The following is a 19334-nucleotide window of genomic DNA, read 5'->3' as shown; positions in this document are numbered from 1 at the left end:
ACAGAAGACTCCCAGTTCAGAAAGATTTTTTTTCTCTTACAACAACTTCAATGCCTTCCCTAATTATGTAGTTCTCAAGGGAGGAAAGGACCCCTCACTGAGTGGAAGGTATGCACCCATCTGTCTGATAAACACTGACTCCAAGATACTTACCATCCAAGATTTGGGTGACCTGACTGGAAAAAACATTTATACTAACCGCACCCCCCAATCCAACCCCCCTTCTATCCATTCAGGTATGGTTCATAAGGAGAATCTTTCACAGACAACAACTAGAGATTGGGGTGAATGTTTTGCAATGATGGTGCAACACCAGCCTTGGCAATCTCACAAAATGCTTTTAACCAGCTAAAAATGGATATACCTGTGCAACACTTTGGGTTTGTAAAGAAGTTTTAATACTGAATCTCTATTCTCAGCCTATTATAAAGAGGGTCAATATAGATCTAAAGTACGCAAAGTACTCTTAAGCAGCTCTCTCACCCTTTTACACTTGGCTTCATAAGATAGTCTTTTTAGGCAGGCTGAAGTCTACTGCATTATGCAGAAACCTAGAGTGCAAATGTGTTGAGCTGACTCCAATATGGAGAACTGCACTCCTGCAGTGAACGTGCCTTTAATGATAACCTGAACGTTACTGTTAAAGCACAGATCTTGATCCAGCTTTGAATGTCTGAAGTCATCCTCAATGCCAAGAGCCAGACAAGTGACAAATTAATTGGCTTGAATAAGTTCTATATGGTTATATTACAAGCATTACACAGTACATGAAACTGAAGGGGACCATTACTGTCTAGCTGTGACACTGTATCGCAGGCTGTTGTTTGCACTGGTTTCATTATCATCAGTGTTAATTCTTTTCCAGCCTTTTTGTGGAGATGTCCTATCTGGTGACATGGAAAATACGTGCAGTACATTTAATTCATGTTGATGCTTGCCTGCAATGTGCCCTCAACATAATATCGGCAACACATATTGGCCTGGAATTTCCCGCGCATTTGTGCAATCCTGGCGTAAATTGAATATGCAGCCTAAAAGATTGCAGAATTTTGAACATGAGTTATGTGCGTAAGTGCAATACGCCCAAATCTCATCAATCATTTACGATAGTCTGTTGATCTCTCCGCCCATAATAATGGCCCCACTCCCAGGTTAGAGTCTTATAGACGAGTTTCTTGCAATTGCGCTTGCTCAGAGGCCCTCTTCAAATTACGACCACATTTTCAGGGGCAGCAGGAAACAAAGTCATTCTTCTAGTGTTTTTTTTGCAATTTTTTGAGCATTTAAAAAACATTATCCTCACTGAGACCTGCATTATATTTTCTGTTTCTTTGAATGGATTTTTATGGCATGAGAGTCACATTAAAAATTGAAAAGCTTTCCTGGTTGCAGGTTCTTAAACATACTGTACCTAATGTGCATGAATGATGGTTGAATAAGTCGAAACTTTAATTTTCTTACTTGAAGAAGAAATATATGAGTTTGGCGCTTTTCTTGGACCCCGATTGTTTATGCTGATTTACACCCATTTTAAGTTCAGGCGTATTCTAATAAGATTCGCAAGAAATCTGAACATAACTTGACATCAGCAGAATGACCGCATTTCTCGGTCTAACTTCCGGTTTGCGCCCACGGAGGAAATTCCAGACGAATTATTTCGTTCACTGGAATCTTAGGCTACAGCCAGTAAGCCATAAAAGCCCTCCAATGGTGAGTGGACTGAAAGTGGGACTGAACCATGAATAGTTTATCAAGGTACCAGGAGCTTGCAGTCTAATCAAGCTGCACATTTGGCAAAAAAAATTCCCCTCAAGGGACGGAGAAATTCTGTTCAGGCAAGGTATGCAACAGACTCCCTTTATCTGAGATTTGGATATGTTTGTAATGTATAGGGTTTCCAGCTGGATATTAAAGGCATACAATTAAGCAGTGATTATTAAAAAGAGATTTCTTCCACAGCAGAACAGTTCCAAATGTAAATAGTGCCAACCTGGTGAAAAAGGAATTGATATTAATGATCATCAGTAGGCTTTTTATAGGATGTGGGTAAAGGTCATATGACAATTCAAAATAATTTCCTGGTGGCTGATCTTACCAGTAGTAAGTGCAGTATAATAAATGAAAGGGAATACTATAAAAACATGTATTTTATATATTAATATTCATGTACTTAATATTTCAGAATTTTATTTGAAATTGTGAGATTTTCAAAGTGGGAGTTGTGGCACAAGACGACAATTCTAGGTTAATAACATGCAATACACCTCTCCTAACCATACCGCATCAATGATAAAATCTTCCCTCCAACATTCTAGGCTTTGTTTTATAAAATGATTAATGAGGGGAAACATAACCATGTAAACAAATATTTTGCCCAAAGGTCACTAAAATATTGCTCCAAATACTTAAATCTCAATTACTCTCCGATAGATTAGAAGACATCTCATGACTCAAAATGGAACATTCCAGTTGGAAGACAATAACAATAATCTATACAATTAAAAATTCACATGCCTGATGTGCATCTGTCGCTTTTCAAAGGCGTTACATCTAAAAACTTGTCCTCAGAGGCATCACATTTCGGCACATCACACCTGCAAAGTGTCATGCTCCATAGGGCAAAAAATGAGAATTTGTCTGAAATAAATACTGCCGATATATTGTGTTGCAGTGTTTCAAAATGGTTTTGATTTGCTGAATGTTTAGACTTGACAGAAGGTAGTTAGCCCTGATTGATTGAGATATTTGTTCTAAATTTAAGAACCAAAATTTTGAGCATATTGAGTATGGCATAAACTGCCTGTAAACAAACATATTAATTTCACGTTACTTTTTTTAGACACATTATTTCTGTGATGAATAGCACCATATCACCTAATTAGCACATAATTCAACTTCATTAACAAGAGCAAATTAAGTGATAAAGAAGTCACTAGAGAAAATATTAGTCTCTTATGGGTCCTTACAAATTGCCCTTGTGTTTCAGATTTGTTTTGCTACTGCCTTTGTGAGAAAATTTAAGGATTTCATTTCTTTTTTCTCACAATCTAATTTTTAAAAAATATATTTTTTGGCAGCGATCAGGTAAGCTAACAATCTAAATAATAATCCATTGGCCAATACATGAGCCAGACAGGTCTGCAGAACTTCATGTTAGTTTTTTTTTATTCGTTCACGGGATGTGGGCGTCGCTGGCATTTATTGCCCATCCCTAGCGAGATTTTTACAACTGAGTGGCTTGCTGGGCCATTTCAGAGGGCAATTAAGAATCAACCACATTGCTGTGGGTCTGGAGTCACATATAGGCCAGACCAGGTAAGGACGGCAGGTTTCCTTCCCTAAAGGACATTAGTGAACCAGATGGGTTTTTACGACAATCCGGTAGTTTCATGGCTATCATTACTGATACTAGTATTTTAATTCCAGATTTTTATTTAATTAATTGAATTTAAATTCGCCAGCCGCTGTGGCGGGATTTGAACTCGTGACTCTGGATTTTAGTCCAGGCCTCTGGATTACTAGCCCAGTAACATAACCACTACGCTACCGTACCAGTATTGATAACTGACCAGCCAGTCTGGCTCATTAACAGTACTTGAAAGGGTAGTCCTGTCATTGAGGACTGAGATTCTTTGTACTTGGCTCAAGACAACCTTCCAAGTTAATGTCCTAATGGGTAGGATGGTCCTGGCAGGACAAGTAGCTTTATCAGTGATTAAACACCGGCAGCACCCCTTGCAAAATTGGAGGTCTCTAAATCTCGGCACTTGCCAACCTGCACCTATGTTCTCTGGACCAAGGTAATGAGGTGTGTCCCCACAGGAGCAGAATATGCACTCCATATTGGACAAACAGATACTCTACCTGTGGAGATTTCTCAGTATATTGGTGTGGAGACTTTTAAGCATTGTGATGGGTTTTCACACATTAGACATACACCTAAAGACAATGGGGGAAACTTATGGAGTATTGGCTAACTGCCACAAAACATTACTGTAGCTGCAAAGCTGCTAATTTCACTGCCCATCAGGACTGATTAATCACATATATAAAGATCAAAATGATAACTCACAAAACATAATGGGCCAGATTTTGCTGACAAAATAACGGTGAGGCTAATGGCGCTCACCGTTATTTATGGGTAAATGGCACAGCAACTTCAGGTGAGGAGCAGATGCGCGGTTAAATGCCAATATCCAAAAATTGCTATCCGGGTTGCGCCGCTCCGCCGTTAGCTTTGTGAAAACGGCATCTCTCTGTCTGCCTCACCATTGAAATGCATTGAATGGCGTGAAGTTGCTGTATTTGTGTGTTGATGCGAACTAAACTTGCCACAGAAAATTAACCCTTGTCATTTCAAGTATAAGTACCCTTTTAATGACGTGATAGTTGTTAATTACTGCCATTCAACCTCTCTAGCACTGAAAATTAACTATTACAAGTGTGGAGTCTCATTCCTTCAGGTTTTGTTGTTAGAGATTTTAAAAATGTTGAATGTAAAACATTTAAATTTTTAAAAAAACTTTTCCTATCTGTCCCTTTTTTCTACCTCACTCCAATCTTTCTTTCCCTCTCTTTATTTCTCTTTCTGTACCTGATTTGACATTTCATTCACCCACTCTAATTTACACTTCCTTCTCAGTCCTTCTGCTGTTTATTTCTCAATCCTTCAATTTGATTGGTTAATGTTACTTGCCCTGTTCACTCAGGTCCCAGATGCCCTGTTTCCCTCGCTGCGCCGTTATCAGCTCGCACTTTCAGCAACTTAGTGGGCAAAAATGTTTTGAGCTGAAGTGCGCAGGGGCAAGTCTAACTAACGGCAGATGCCATTAGATGCCCTGCTATAACAAAATCTGGCCCATTACTTGATGGTCAACTACAAAAGAGCATTCTGGAATTCAAAAAAATACCCAATGGCTAACTCTTCTGATAGGTTAATGTAACATATGACGGCATACTGCACCATATTAGAAAAATCCCATGTTGTATTCCTGCTTTGTGTTGAGTTAGCTGATCTTAGCCAAGGCAGTACCAGTACGAGATAAACTGTAGCACCCATGATGGAGGGAGGCGAGGAGAGTGGGAGAAAATCAGGAAGTGATCTTTGTCTGCACTGTTATTGGTGGCTGTACGCACAAGTCTAATAGTCCATTCAAGTTCTTACAGGAAGAATTCCCACTTTGGCCAGAATACCAGAGGACTATAATATCATTAGGTTTAGAATATTTATGGAAAAGGACAAGGAACAATCAAGCATAAAAATACTTAACTGGAGGAAGGCAAATTTCACTGAATTAAAAAGGGATCTTGCCCAGATGGATTGGAATCAAAGATTACTGTTTTGCCCACCAATTTAACAATGGGAGGCCTTCAAGAAGGAGATGGTTCAGGTACAGAGCAGACACATTCCCATGAGGGGGAAAGGAAGGACATCCAAAACTAGAGCTCCCTGGATGATTAAAGTTATAGAGCTTAAAATGAAACAGAAAAAGGAGGCTTATGACAAATGTTAGGTTCATAATACAGTAAAGAACCAAGCTAAATACAGAAAGTACAGAAGAGATCTAAAAAAGGGAATAAGGGGCAAAGAGAGAGTATGAGAATAGATTAGTGGCTAACATAAAAGGGAACCCAAAAGTCTTTTATAAACATATAAGTAGTAAAAGAGTAGTCAAAGGAAGGGTGGAACTGATTAGGGACAAAAAAGGAGATCTTCTTGTGGAGGCAGAGAGTATGGCTGAGGTACTAAATGAATATTTTGCATCGGTCTTCACTAGAGAAGAGAATGCTGCCAATGTAGCAGTAAAGGAGGAGGTAGTAGCAATATTAGACAGGATAAAAATAAAGGAGGTACTTAAAAGGTTGACGGTATTCAAAGTAGAAAAGTCACCTGTTCCAGATGGGATGCATCCTACTTTATTGAGGGAAGTAAGGGTAGAAATTGCGGAGGCTCTGGGTACAATCTTCCAATCCTCCTTATATATGGGAGCAGTGCCAGAGGACTGGAGGATTGCAAATGTTACACCCCTGTTCAAAAAAGGGGAGAGGGACTAACGTGATTGAGTTCTTTGATGAAGTAATGGAGAGGGTTGATGAGGGTAGTGCGGTTGATGTTGTGTACATGGACTTTCAAAAGGCATTTGATAAAGTACCACATAATAGACTTGTTAGCAAAATTAAAGCCCATGGGATTAAAGGGACAATGGCAGCACGGATACAAAATTGGCTAAGGGACAGAAAGCAGAGAGTAGTGGTGAATGGTTGTTTTTCAGACTGGAGGGAAGTGTACAGTGGTGTTCCCCATGGGTTGGTATTAGGACCACTGCTCTTTTTGATTTATATTAATGACTTGGACTTGGGTATAGAGGATATAACTTCAAAGTTTGCAGATGACACGAAACTCAGGAATGTAGAAAACAATGTGGAGGATAGCAACAGACTTCAGGAGGACATAGACAGACTGGTGAAATGGGCAGACACATGACAGATGAATTTTAATGCAGAGAAGTCTGAAGTGATACATTTTGATAAGAAGAATGAGGAGAGGCAATCTAAACTAAATGGTACAATTTTAAAGGGGGTACAGGAACAGAGAGACCTGGGGGTGTATGTACACAAATCCTTGAAGGTGGCAGGACAAGTTGAGAAGGCTGTTAAAAAAAGCATATGGGATCCTGGGCTTTATTAATAGAGGCATATGGGCTAAATTTTCCAGTGAAGTAGCGAGTGGGTTGGGGACCGGGGGTGGCGGGGGAGCCTCCGAAAATTGCAGAAATCCCAAGCGGGTTCGGAACCCGACTCCAATTCGCAGACTTCCGGGTTCCTCATTGACGCTTCAGGCCTCCCGAATGCGGAAGTCCCACCAGCAATTAAAGCTGGTGGGATGATAGTTAAGACACTTATTTAGATACTTAAAGTACTTAATTTTGTCCACATTAAGGCGGGGTCTGATTTTGAAACATACCCAGCGTGTTTCCCGTGCTGTGGGAAACACTCCATGTTCTGCCAGACGTGTTTCAGCCAGCGGGACATTCAAATGCTTGTTTGACAGATGGGGAGAAAAGGTGAGTTCTTGCTGCAGGGCACTCAGTTCTTTCACAAACTTTTGGCTGCAAGATCTTTTGTGTTTTCACTGAAAATTCTTACTTTCCACTCACAATTCTTCTGTTCACACACATTTAATATCTTTTCGTACCCCCCTCAAACTCACACCATCAGGATGGGGGGGGGCACCATGGCTGCATTCACCACTACATCCGAGGACGAGCAACATCACCTGCCTCGCCAGGCACGGTGTGCACTTCTGCCACTTGCAGCTCCACAACACAGTGCTGCGCCACAAGCCCCTGCACAAGAGCACAGAGGGCAACAACAGACAGAGGTGCCGCTTGAGAAGTCCCCATCCACATCTGCCACCCACATGGAGGAGGAGGAGGAACCCATGGGCAGAGCAGAAGCTCACCTGGCTGCTCAAGGCCTGGGAGTCACTGATATGTGAGCGGTTCTCCTAACATCAGAAAGTGTGAACAGTCCAGTTGTCACACCACCTGGAAAGAGCAGCACCCACACCAGGCCACCCCTCCCTGCACAAAACAGTCCTGCAACCACACATACACCCACTGTAAAGTGACCCAATGAGTAGTATCAAGTGTCGCCGGTGAGCCTCATGAAAGGGCCCTATCACAAAAGCCAGTCAAGAATGGACAAGACGTGGCAGCAGTGGTGTCAATCATAAAATTTAATGTCACTTTAACAAAAACTGAATATAAATGAAAAACATGACAGCCTGTCAAACACCCTTGTGCATATCCTTCGTGCTCACAAAACCTTTGCCTTTCTCTTCCGACTACTTCTACATGGTGCATCCCCTGTGGCTGCAGCAGAGGTAGTGGCAGGTTGCTGATGTTCATGCCCTGACTGCTTAGATGCTTTGGGCCTACGACCTCTGGGTTCTGGAGCCTGTGAGGGCCCCTCAAAGACTGCTCCACCTGCACCTGTGCAGGGGCAGACTCGGCCATGTGGAGAGGAGGTAGCATTGTGTACTGGTTGAGAGGAGGTCAACGGGTGAGACGTGGGAGCGCATCTCCGCAGATGCCCCTGCCACCAGTGTCTGCTCGTGCTTACATGTGTGGTAACTCACCAGGTGCCAAGCCAACTAACTGAGGACGAGGACCCACCGCGGTGTGAATATCTGCACTGGTGGATGGCTCGCTAAGATGTGACGGTGCACCCTCAGAGGCCGGCAGGGGTTTGTGGGGTGCCAGTCTCGACGTCCCCAATGAACGGGCGCTCGAGGGTTCAGCTGAGTTCCAGCACCTCCTGATTCGCGTCTATAAGGACGACGATTTGTTGCGGCCCCCCCTACGGTCTTCGCCCTCATCCGTGCACTTTGCGCTCTTTTCTCCTAGAAGGGGTGAGGCTGACTGTGAAAGAGATGCATCAGAGGATGAGTATGAGACAGAGCCATGACATTGGATGTGGATTGGGTTGAGTGGTAGTGGTGGGGTGACTAATGGGGAGGTGAGGAAGTGCAGGTAAGTTGAGGATGAGCCTTAAGTGGGTGCGAGGAGTGATGTGCTATAGTAGTGTTGGCAGTGCAGAATGAGTTGGGGGGTGGGGGCGGTGATGTGGAAGACAGAATGCAGGAGAATCTATAAGTGTACTCACTTTGGCTGACCTAGTTAGGTCATTGAAGTATTTCCTGCACTGGATCCATTTGCGTGAAATGTTGCTGCTGCTGGTGACCTCCTCTGTTACCTCGAGCCAGGCCTTCTTGGTGGCAGAGGCAGGCCACTTCCTCTTATCCACCGGGTAAAACAGATCCCTCCTCCTCCTCACCCCATCCAGTAAGCACCTGGCATCGTTGAATCTTGGAGCAGCTGCTCCATTGTGGTGTGTGGGTGTTTGCTCCAGGAAAAGCCATTGCAGCAATGGCCCTTTAAATAGAGCTCCTCCAGTTGACAGCCTGTGTTGCGGGTGCGCAGTTCGCCTGCTGTGCAGCTTTCCGACGACAAACCCGGAAGCCACGTCAAGTGGCACCAATTGAATTGCGATCGCATGGGAAATGGACATTTTATATTGGTCGGGTTACCCGCGCGCCCATTTACCACCCCCCCCCCCTCCACGCTGCCATCCCACCTCGACTCTAATATCAGGGCCAAAGAGTACAAAAGCAAGGAAGTTATGCTAAACCTTTATAAAACACTGGTTAGGCCCCAGCTGGAGTATTGTGTTCAATTCTGGGCACCACACTTTAGGAAGGATGTCAAGGCCTTAGAGAGGGTGCAGAAGAGATTTACTAGAATAGTACCAGGGATGAAAGACTTCAGTTATGTGGAGAGACTGGAGAAGCTGGGGTTGTTCTCCTTAGAGCAAAGAAGGTTAAGAGGAGATTTGATAGAGGTGTTCAAAATTATTAATGGTTTTGATAGAGTAAATAAGGAGAAACTGCTTTCAATCCCAGAGGACACAGATTTAAGGTAATTAGCAAAAGAACCAGAGGCAACATGAGGAAACACTTTTTTTAAACAGAGAGTTGTTATGATCCGGAATGCACAGCCTGAAAGGGTGGTGGACGCAGTTTCAATAATAACTTTCAAAGGGGAATCGGATGAATACTTGAAGGGCTATGGAGAAAGAAGAGAGGATTGGGACCAATTGGATAGTTCTTTCAAAGAGTCATCACAGGCACGATGGGCTGAATGGCCTTCTTCTGTGCTGTATCATACGATGCAACTATGGCCATGACGACAAGAACATCAACTTTTCTAAACTATCAATGGCAAGAAGTCATTAACATGTTCCTGCTCCAAATTCTGATGGGCAAGAAAGAAATGAATGCATTCTATTCTGACACTGATTAACTATTTGAAAAAAGCGCTACTGTTTCATTCCAATAATTTAAATAAAAGCAAAAATAGAACTTTAAAAATTGTGCATATGGACAAGGAAAAGATTTAATAACCGATTACTCATTTCTTGTTACAGACAGAAATAATTGTAAATGAGCATAAACGGGATATATTAATTAGCTATTGATTCAATTTGGCTGAATATTAAATAACTTGACATTCCAAATTATTTCACTTCCATTATAAACTAGATAATCTTCAATAGTGTAATAGTCCATTAGAATTTCATGCTAGAAATACCATTTTGGGAATTGATAACGGGTGAAGTGCTGGATAAAGGTGCTCCAGTAAATTCAGTAATATTACTTTCTAATGGATTGTCCACGATTTTTCTTCTAGCAAGTGCAGACTGTAGTTTTGTAGCCTACAAAGAAAGATCAGAGAAAAAAATCATTTTCTTCTTTAAATTAATTAAAAGCTGTGTAAAAACCGTGCACACAGAAATGTAATACAAGAATGTTAACCAACTGTACCTGAACTTCACTGATTGAAACTTCTACCTGTGTATCTGTCTCGCCCTAATATGCACAATGTATGTGCCTGTGTCTCCTTCTCTCTGCCCTCTGTCTGTTTCCCTCTCAACCAGTCCCTTTCTGAAGTAAAAACAAGCACTTGAAAATAGTTTTCCTGTCAAAACTTACCCCAACAAAGCTTCAAAAGTTTACGCTCCAGATTGTTTGGAAGTCATTTAGAAAAATAAACTCTATTCCTGCGAAGGCCTGAGGAAAGACATGCTTCGACTGACAGAACTTTGGGAAGAATATCAATTGAAACCGTACACATTTCCAAGGCTGAGGCCTTCAAGTAAAAACTGATATAGGAATTCAAAGACACAAAAGGCAATTTTATAGATAAGTTTAACCACGCTATTGTAAAATATATAATTTTGTAAGTCTTTATTGTGGTAAAAGCCTAATTATCAGCATTTTTTCCACTGGTGTGTAGTGGACTGGCTAAAGTAAAAAAAGTCAGCCCAAAAAATTTTAAACGATATTTTAAGTGACTTTATTGCTTCAATGTCTGCCTTTTTTGTTGGTAGATTTTTTACCCACTGCCAATGCTTACAGAATTGTGATTTGTTGCTCTTGTAGGAAAATGAAATGTGTGCCGATCAAGTGAAAGTATGCCACAGAAATTTGCGGTATACAGAGAGTGACAACTGAAGTGAAACGGGCAGGAAATTCATGCAGATATTCCACTTTTATATTAATAGTAGGTACCTTGTGCATTGGTTATGGAAGATACCTAGGATGTAGCTGGGCTGTTGTAGTGGTGGAGATGCTATGATCCCTCAGGAGATGTGATGGAACAGCAGCTGAGCAACTTTGCTGAATGCATGTCGATGGAAATTGCGCTTTTGTTGGGAGGTACTCAGTAATACTTTAACTGGATCACAGGGCTTGCCCAATACTCAAAGTTTGCTTTCCTTTTTGTTTTCATGAGTCCTGAAGACTGATCATTTTTCTCCCCCACTTTTGTTCATTTTGCTGCCTTTTTTAAAAATAAAAGTTTCATTTGATGGTGGCTGGTGTGGGGCACCAGTAAGGGAAGGAATCCATCCAGGGCTGCAAGATTGTGGGTGGCTGCAGGTGGCAGATGGTGGGTTTTATTTAAACAGCAAATAATGCTGTTTAAACAACTAAAAGCTCAGCACTGAGAAAGAATCTTTTCACAAGCTCTGATCATGCAAGAAGCCCGATAATAGAAGAGGTGGTAGGAGGGGATACCAGGGAGTAGTGGACTGGCTTGGGGTAGCGGTGGGTGTGGAGCTGACAATAAGGAACAGTGGAATCCAGGACTGTCTGTTTGGACGAGAGGCCTAATTTCTTCAGCCCTCAGCAGGTGCTGTGGAGATAGTGTCACTTACCTTTGAGACTTCCCAGCTCCGTCTCCATCAGAAGTAAGTATAATTAGGGTAAATAGATAGGTTTGAGTGTGACAGACAGACATAATAGGAATAATGTGACCGAAACAGCATGACAATAAAGTGTAAACGAAGAAAGTGTTAGCCTTACAGGAAGTATACCCATTTGCAAGACTTTTAATGCATCACTAGATCTTCCATGGTGTTGCTCACAGTGATTCAGAGAATATGCTGTTTTATAACAATAGGTCTTTAGTTTCTATGTTCCCTATCTCTTCAGTTCTGATTGCTGCTTTGAGCGGATCAATGAAGTATAATGGTGACATTTTGATGTAGGGTGTTCGCATTATAAAGATTGACCTACAAAGCATTACTCAAAAATCACGACACTAGTAGTAAGGTTAAAATATATAGGAAGTGTGTGCACACACACACAATCTTTAATACAAGTTTCCACTTATGGGGGAGACCAAAGTTAGGGGCCATAAATATAAGATAGTCACCAATAAATCCAATAGGGAATTCAGGAGAAACTTCTTTACTCAAAGAGTGGTAAGAATGTGGAACTCGCTACCACAAGGAGTAGTTGAAGTGAATGACATAGATGCATTTAAGGGAAACTTAGATAAGCGAGGGAAAAAGGAAAGGAAGGATATGCTAATGGGGTTAGATAGAGGGGTAGGAGGAGGCTTGTGTGGAGAATAAAGGCTGGCACAGACCAGTTGGGCCGAATGGCCTGTTTCTGTGCTGTAGACTCCATGTAATTATATAGAAAGATGTGAAGGTGGATGGTCATCCTTTATGGGCAGTTTTTATTTGTTTGTGATCACTTGAATAATGCAGTTGTTGGCAGGAATAACATGTCGTCGGCCTAGCTTTATGACAGTCAGAGTTTGACCTGGTTTCCTTCTTTGTTGAAAGATGATGACACATTAATAGACAGGAAGTTTTAGAAGCACCTCCTCTCCTGGAAAAAGTCTACCAAAAGAATGCATTTAATCCTTTTATCTTGATGGAGTCCATGAACTGCTGCTGTGTGGTTCTCCCACTGTAAATAACACTCCTGAACATAACAAATCCTAAATTTGAGTAGCCCTCTGGGCTCAGGTCAGTAGGTTGTGAGTTCAAGCCCTTCTCCAGACTTGAACACACAATCTAAGTGGACACTTCAGTGCATTACAGAGGGAGTGCTGCACTGGTTGAGGTGCCGTCTTTCGTTTATCTCATCACTGTTTATGGGACCTTGCTTTGTGCAAATTCGCTGCTGCGTTTAACTACATTACAACAGTGACTACATTTCAAAAGTCAGCTGTGACGAGCTTTGGCACATTGTGAAAGGCACTATGTAAATACAAGTTCTTTCCTTCTTTAACTACATTTTATGCACATACAAATACCAGAACGTGATACTGGAAATAATGAAATAGACATTTTAGTATATGTTGCATTTATCTCCCTAATGTCATGAGTTATTTTGGTCAGTAGTTCCCTGAGTTTTCCTCTCCCATTCCTACTCAATTCCAAATACATTGTCCTACACGCCCTTCCTTCTCCACACATCTCAGTGCATGAAAACCAGATCTCCTACTCTAACATTCTTTTGCAGGACTCCTTACCTCCCTCAACCAAAAGCTCAACATCACCTGATTACAGCTTCCTGATATTTGCCTAATCATCTCTTTTGTTCTTTTGAAATTTAATGGTGCCAGTACAATGAGTGTTGGTCTCTCTCTTTAAAAATAAAAATCCACAACATATAGATCATAAACATATTGGAAAAAAATATAGCTTTCATAATACTAAATTTTCTCATTTCCTGTTCTTCAAACTCAATCAACAAAAACCTTTAAATGCATTTATCTCTTGTAAACAATCGTTTAAGCAATACTAAATTAAACTCTTGCAAGCAAGAATATTGGAACACTTGATGCACATACAATTTCTAACTCTCTCTTTGCAGCCTCCAATTCCTCTTGAGGTGTTCCCTTTGGTCTTTTTCTTCTCTCTCGCATCAATTTAATATGTTGCTGGATCCGCTGCTGCAGTTCTCGATCTTTAGAGGCTCTACAGAAAAATCAGTATAAATAAATGGAAATTTCAAAGAATAGCTTCAGTAAAGATTAGAATGTAAAAAGAAAATGTTCACTAGCTTCTTGAAACTATGCATACAGCAGAAATAAACTCACACACTTTCAGAAGTAAAAGTTCAATCATTAGTAACTAATGTAGAAGATAAAGTGATAAAGTGGAGATATAATTGGGGTATCTGACAAAAAAAACATAACATTTTCCATCAATCTGCTTTCAATATTTTCAGTTCCTTAAAATCCAAGTTCCTTAAGAACATGGCACACTATTACATAGAGGACAGATGATGGCACAACATATTAAACTTACACTTTACCTTTCCTAATGAAATAAATACACAATATAACACATCACCCTAAACATTATGGTCATTGGAAAAAAAAATTTCAAAAGAAAACAAAGAAACTGCAGTAATGAATAATGGTTTTAAGGAAAAAAAGAAAATAACATCCAATTTAATATAAAGGTAGATCTCAATGGAAGATCTCCTCAATTAAGAGAACACATGCTGATTTCTGCAGGAGTTCTAGGAACTCATCATCATCCTCCTCCACTTCTTGTTCCTGATGCTCATCCACAATTTGGCATATCCCTCTTTCCATGGCTATCTTTGTGCAGTGTGAGTCTATCACTAACATTCTGCCAATTCTCTTTGAGATATGTTACAGCGCACACTTAGTACAGTCCAAACATCAGAGCAATTGTTTCAGCATGTCATTTGTCTGCTCGATAGGGTTTCTGCCTCAGGAGTGCTCCCCCCCGGGCCCCTCAAAGAAGCCGTCGGCCTCCCATCTGCCAATTGTGGCCTCTCTCTAGCCCCTGCCGCAATTGGCGACATCCCCACCTCCAGCCCCGGCCTGCAGCCTGCCCCATGATCCGATTCAACCGCCCCACCTCCAGCCCTGACCTGCAGCCTGCCCCGTGATCCGATTCGACCTCCCCACCTCCAGCCCTGACCTGCAGCCTGCCCAGTGATCCGATTCGACCTCCCCACCTCCAGCCCTGACCTGCAGCCTGCCCAGTGATCCGATTCGACCTCCCCACCTCCAGCCCCGGCCTGCAGCCTGCCCCGTGATTCTATTTGGCCTCCCCACCTCCAGCCCTGACCTGCAGCCTGCCCCGTTATCATGATTGCTGGGATCTCTTCCAAGTGTCCCCGGCTGCAGCCTCCTGCCATTGGTTTTCCTGCCCAGCAGCTGGTCAGCCTGACAATTTGGCCGGCTCCTGGGCGAGAAACGGAAGAAAAAAATGATAATGAGATCCTGCCATTAAATTCGTCAGGACCTCCGCGTCCCCGGCCTTGCTACTGAGTACTCCAGCACCCTCCCCGCCTCCCCCTAAGTATCGGGGCCACTATATCTGTATTCATTTTTATTTTATTTCTTAAATTTATATTACAAGTGTACATTGGATCTTGTGGAGCATTCTTATATTAACATTTCATTTCGTTACACATATTAACGGTTAAAAAATGCTATGCAACTAAAAAAGCCTTAAAGTTTCTAAAATTTCTTGAAAAATGGTAAACAATAACTATAGAAACAAAGAATGTATGCAATGGGAATTTGTCATATCAAATAAAGCCCTTCAAAAATACTGAAAATACTATTACCTTTTATGAGCAATGGAACTTATGAAGGGAATGATTCTGAAATAAAGAGCCTGATTTTCCAGCAGGTGACAACTGGAGATGCCACAACAGCTGGCATTAACTTGAACTTAAAAATCGAAAGGGCCCACTCTTCCCTGGCTCTGCTCCTGTCCAGAAGCACTGTTCCAGGTCATTAACATGGACAGGACAGGCTCCAGGTGTAGACACTATCCCTGGCTGGCTGTGTACTTAAAAAAAACTGGGACAAAATGTGAGCACAGCTACAGGCTGGCGACATTAGGGCCTTCTGGCTGCTGCTTCATCTGCCACTTCTTTGCCCATTGACACAGCCTGACTAGATCCCTTTGGATTATCATACACTGGTTAGCATCATTGGCTTCTGCACCCAATTTGCAAAGTTAGATACTTTGGACAATAGTGTGTCCTCCAAGTCATTTATAATAGAAACATTGAACCCATGAAACTCTGATGGAAACTGGTTTCTACTCTGATACTACTTCATGCACCACTACTGTTTGTTATCTAGCTTCTAGTCACACACCAACTTAGACTAATTCTTTCCCATCTATCCCATGGGTGAATTAGCTTATTAAATAGGACAGTCTCAAATGCCTTTCTGAAATCCAGATACATAATATCCACTGACTGACCCCTATCCACCAGATATATAACCTGCTCAAAAAATATAGTAAATCGATCAAATACAATCTGCCACTTCTGAATCCATGCTGGCTCTGATCAACCCCTGTCCATCCAGCTAATTCTTTATCCTATCTTCATCCCCAAATCAAGAGAAGACTCACATGCCTGTAATTTGACGATTCACCCCTTGACTCATTTTTAAAGATGGAGATCACATTTTTTACTTTCCAATCCACTGGGTCGTTACCTAATTCCAGTGAGCTTTGAAAGATCCTCAGCCAACTGCACCAGCATTTTTGGATGGAACTGGTCAGAACCGAGAGTTCTCTTTACCTTAAGCTTCCTTATTCTGTCTAATTTTCCTTCCCTTACAATACACTCTCTCTTATACTTTTCCCTCAATTTGGTCAACCCCCTCTTTCAGTAATAAAAACAGTTACGTTCTTGTCTTTGGACACCAGTTCCCACTACCAGTGGTAAATGGTCCACCGTCCTTTCTTCCTCTTCTCTTGCTCGTGATTTAATTAAAGAACATTTTGTTATTGTACTTTCTGCTATATTTTGCTCATGCTCCCTTTTTACACTACTCATCAGTTTTTTGGAATTCCTCTGTTTAATTCTGAACTTCTCCTAATAGTCTTCCTTTCCCCCCGTATATTTAAGGACTTTATACGCTTTTTTTTCCCTCTCTGATGCCTTCCACAACTTCCTTCATCATCCACATCAATTTTACTCTTCTATTTTGTTCTTAACTCATTTCTGGGATAAACTGCCTCTGCATTTCTCCTCCACATCCTTCCCATGAAATAGTTTTTGTCTTTCATACAACCTTTTATCTCCTCAAAGTCTGCTCTACTGAAATCCAGTTCAATAGTTTTTGTTATCTGGTCTGTCCTCATTTCAACCTTAAAAGTGATGGCACTATGATCAATAAAACCCCAAATGTTCCCTTGCTTCAACCTGGCTTTATCTCTCCCTCCTCATTCGTTAGGAGCAAATCCATTGTTGCCTTCCTTCTTGTGGGATCTCTCACAAGCTGTTCAAGAAAAAAATTATTGAAGGGCTTTGTAAACTCATGCATGCATACAGATTCTTCGCAATGTATGTCCCAGTTCCAATAAAGATGTTTAAAATTTCCCATGATTATAAGTAAGGCATTAACACTAATCACCACAGCAGTACATCCCGCTGTTTTACTTTGCAGTGGTTTATAACATGTCCTTATTGTTAACTTTTCCCCCTTTCTGTTTTCCAGACTGATTCAAAGAGACTCTATCAGTCTCCAATTACTTCCTCACAGCAACATTTAACCTTCACTGCCACCCCACTCCCTTTCGTAGGATCACAGAAATTTACGGCACAGAAGGAGGCCATTCGGCCCATCGGGTCTGTGCTGGCCAAAAAAGAGCTATCCAGCCTAATCCCACTTTTCAGCTCTTGGTTCGTAGCCTTGTAGGTTACGGCACTTCAAGTGCATATCCAAGTACTTTTTAAATGCAATGAGTTTTCTGCCTCTACTACCCTTTCAAGCAATGAGTTCCAGACCCCCACCACCCTCTGGGTGAAAACATTTCTCCTCAACTCCCCCCTAATCCTTCTACCAATTACTTTAAATCTATGCCCCGTGGTTATTGAACTCGCTGCTAAGGGAAATAGGTCCTACCTATCCACTCTATCCAGGGCCCTCAGCCTCCTTTGTTCCAAAGAAAACAACCCCAGCCTATCCAATCTTTCCTCATAGCTAAAATTTTCCAGTCCTGGCAACATCCTCATAATTCTCCTCTGTACCCTCTCTAGTGCAATCACATCTTTCCTGTAATGTGGAGACCAAAACTGTACGCAGTGTTCTAGCAGTGGCCCAACTAGTGTTTTATACAGTTCTTGCATAACCTCCCTGCTCTTGTATTCTATGCCTCGGCTAATAAAGGAAAGTATCCCGTATGCCTTTTTAACCACCTTATCTACCTGTCCTGCTACTGATTTACCTTCAAGTAGCTGTTTCCAGTCCACTTTTGCTAAATCATATCTCAGCTTAGTAAGATTGGCTTTTCCCCAGTTGAGAACTGTTACTCCTGGTCTATCTTTGTCTTTCTCCATAACTATGCTAAATCGAACTGAATTATGATCACTACCACCAAAATGCTCTCCCACTGATACCCTTTCCACCGACCCAGCTTCATTCCATTCCTTCTTTCTTTCCTTCTGTACCTTGACTCAGTTGGTAGCACTGTTGCCCGAGTCACAAAATCTAGGCAGAGACTTTAGGGCAGTACTGAAGGAATACTGCACTGTTAGAAGTTCTGTCTTTCATATGTGAAGTTAAACCAAGGCCCCATCTGCCTGCCTGCAAGATCCCATGACACTATTTGAAGAAGAGCAGGGGATTCTCCTGGTGTCCTGGCAAGCATTACTTTCGGACACCACTAAAAAACAGACGATCTGGCCATTCATTCTTCCTCTGCTTGTGGAACCTTGCTGTGCACAAATTGCCTAACAGTAACAGTGACTGCACTTCAAAATTAACGCATTGGTTGTAAAGTGCTTCGGGACATGCGGAGGCCATGATAACACAAGTTCTTATACTTCCACCCTTCCTGAAGCACATATAACCTTTCAGATGTGTTTCCCACCCATGTTCTTCCTGCAGCCAAGTTTCAACAACTCCTGGGGCTCGATGTTACCAGGGCTGCGGGTTCGCGGCGGGGGGCTATTGGGCTTGGGTAACGCGCCTGGTGAAATCAGTCTGCCCCCCGCGCGATCGCAGCCTAATTGGATCCACGTACCTGGTCCTCCGGGTTCCCCACTGCTGATCTGCGCGTCAGGCGGACTGCGCATGCGCAGTAAGCTCTGTCAGCTGGAGGAGCTCTATTTAAAGGGGCAATCCTCCACTGACAGATGCTGCAAGAAATAGGAAAAATTACAGCATGGAGCAGCCTGGGGGAAGGCTGCTCCCAGTTTAATGATGCCTCACTCCAGGTATCATTAGATGGGGTGAGGAGGAGGGGGGGAACAGAGATCTTCCCCCCGGCGGGCGGGAGGAAGCGGCCTGCCTCTGCCACCAGGAAGGCCTGGCTCGAGGTGGCAGAGGAGGTCACCTGCACCACCTGCATACAGTGCAGGAGGCGCTGCAATGACATAAGTAGGTCAGCCAAAGTGAGTACACTTACTCATTCCCCTACACTCCGTCTGCCACATCACCGCCCCCACCCCACATCTC

The 19334-nt window shown here is 42.3% G+C and overlaps 1 protein-coding gene across 3 annotated transcripts in view; it reads right to left on the bottom strand.

Moving 5' to 3' along the window:
• Positions 1-9938: 9938 nt before the first annotated feature.
• LOC137340315 (leucine-rich repeat-containing protein 27-like) overlaps positions 9939-19334 on the bottom strand; it is a 57439-nt gene continuing 48043 nt past the window's right edge. For all 3 annotated transcript variants that reach the window (XM_068002741.1, XM_068002739.1, XM_068002740.1), the window contains 2 exons: positions 13713-13839; positions 9939-10275 (listed from right to left, as the gene is read on the bottom strand). In XM_068002741.1, the coding sequence (XP_067858842.1) occupies positions 10129-10275; positions 13713-13839 (274 nt within the window). In that variant the 3' untranslated portion in view covers positions 9939-10128. The remainder of the gene's footprint in view (positions 10276-13712; positions 13840-19334) is intronic.

The sequence above is a fragment of the Heptranchias perlo genome, chromosome 21, assembly GCF_035084215.1.
Source record: "Heptranchias perlo isolate sHepPer1 chromosome 21, sHepPer1.hap1, whole genome shotgun sequence".
Lineage (NCBI taxonomy): Eukaryota > Metazoa > Chordata > Chondrichthyes > Hexanchiformes > Hexanchidae > Heptranchias > Heptranchias perlo.
This window is presented reverse-complemented; position numbering and strand designations above follow the sequence as displayed.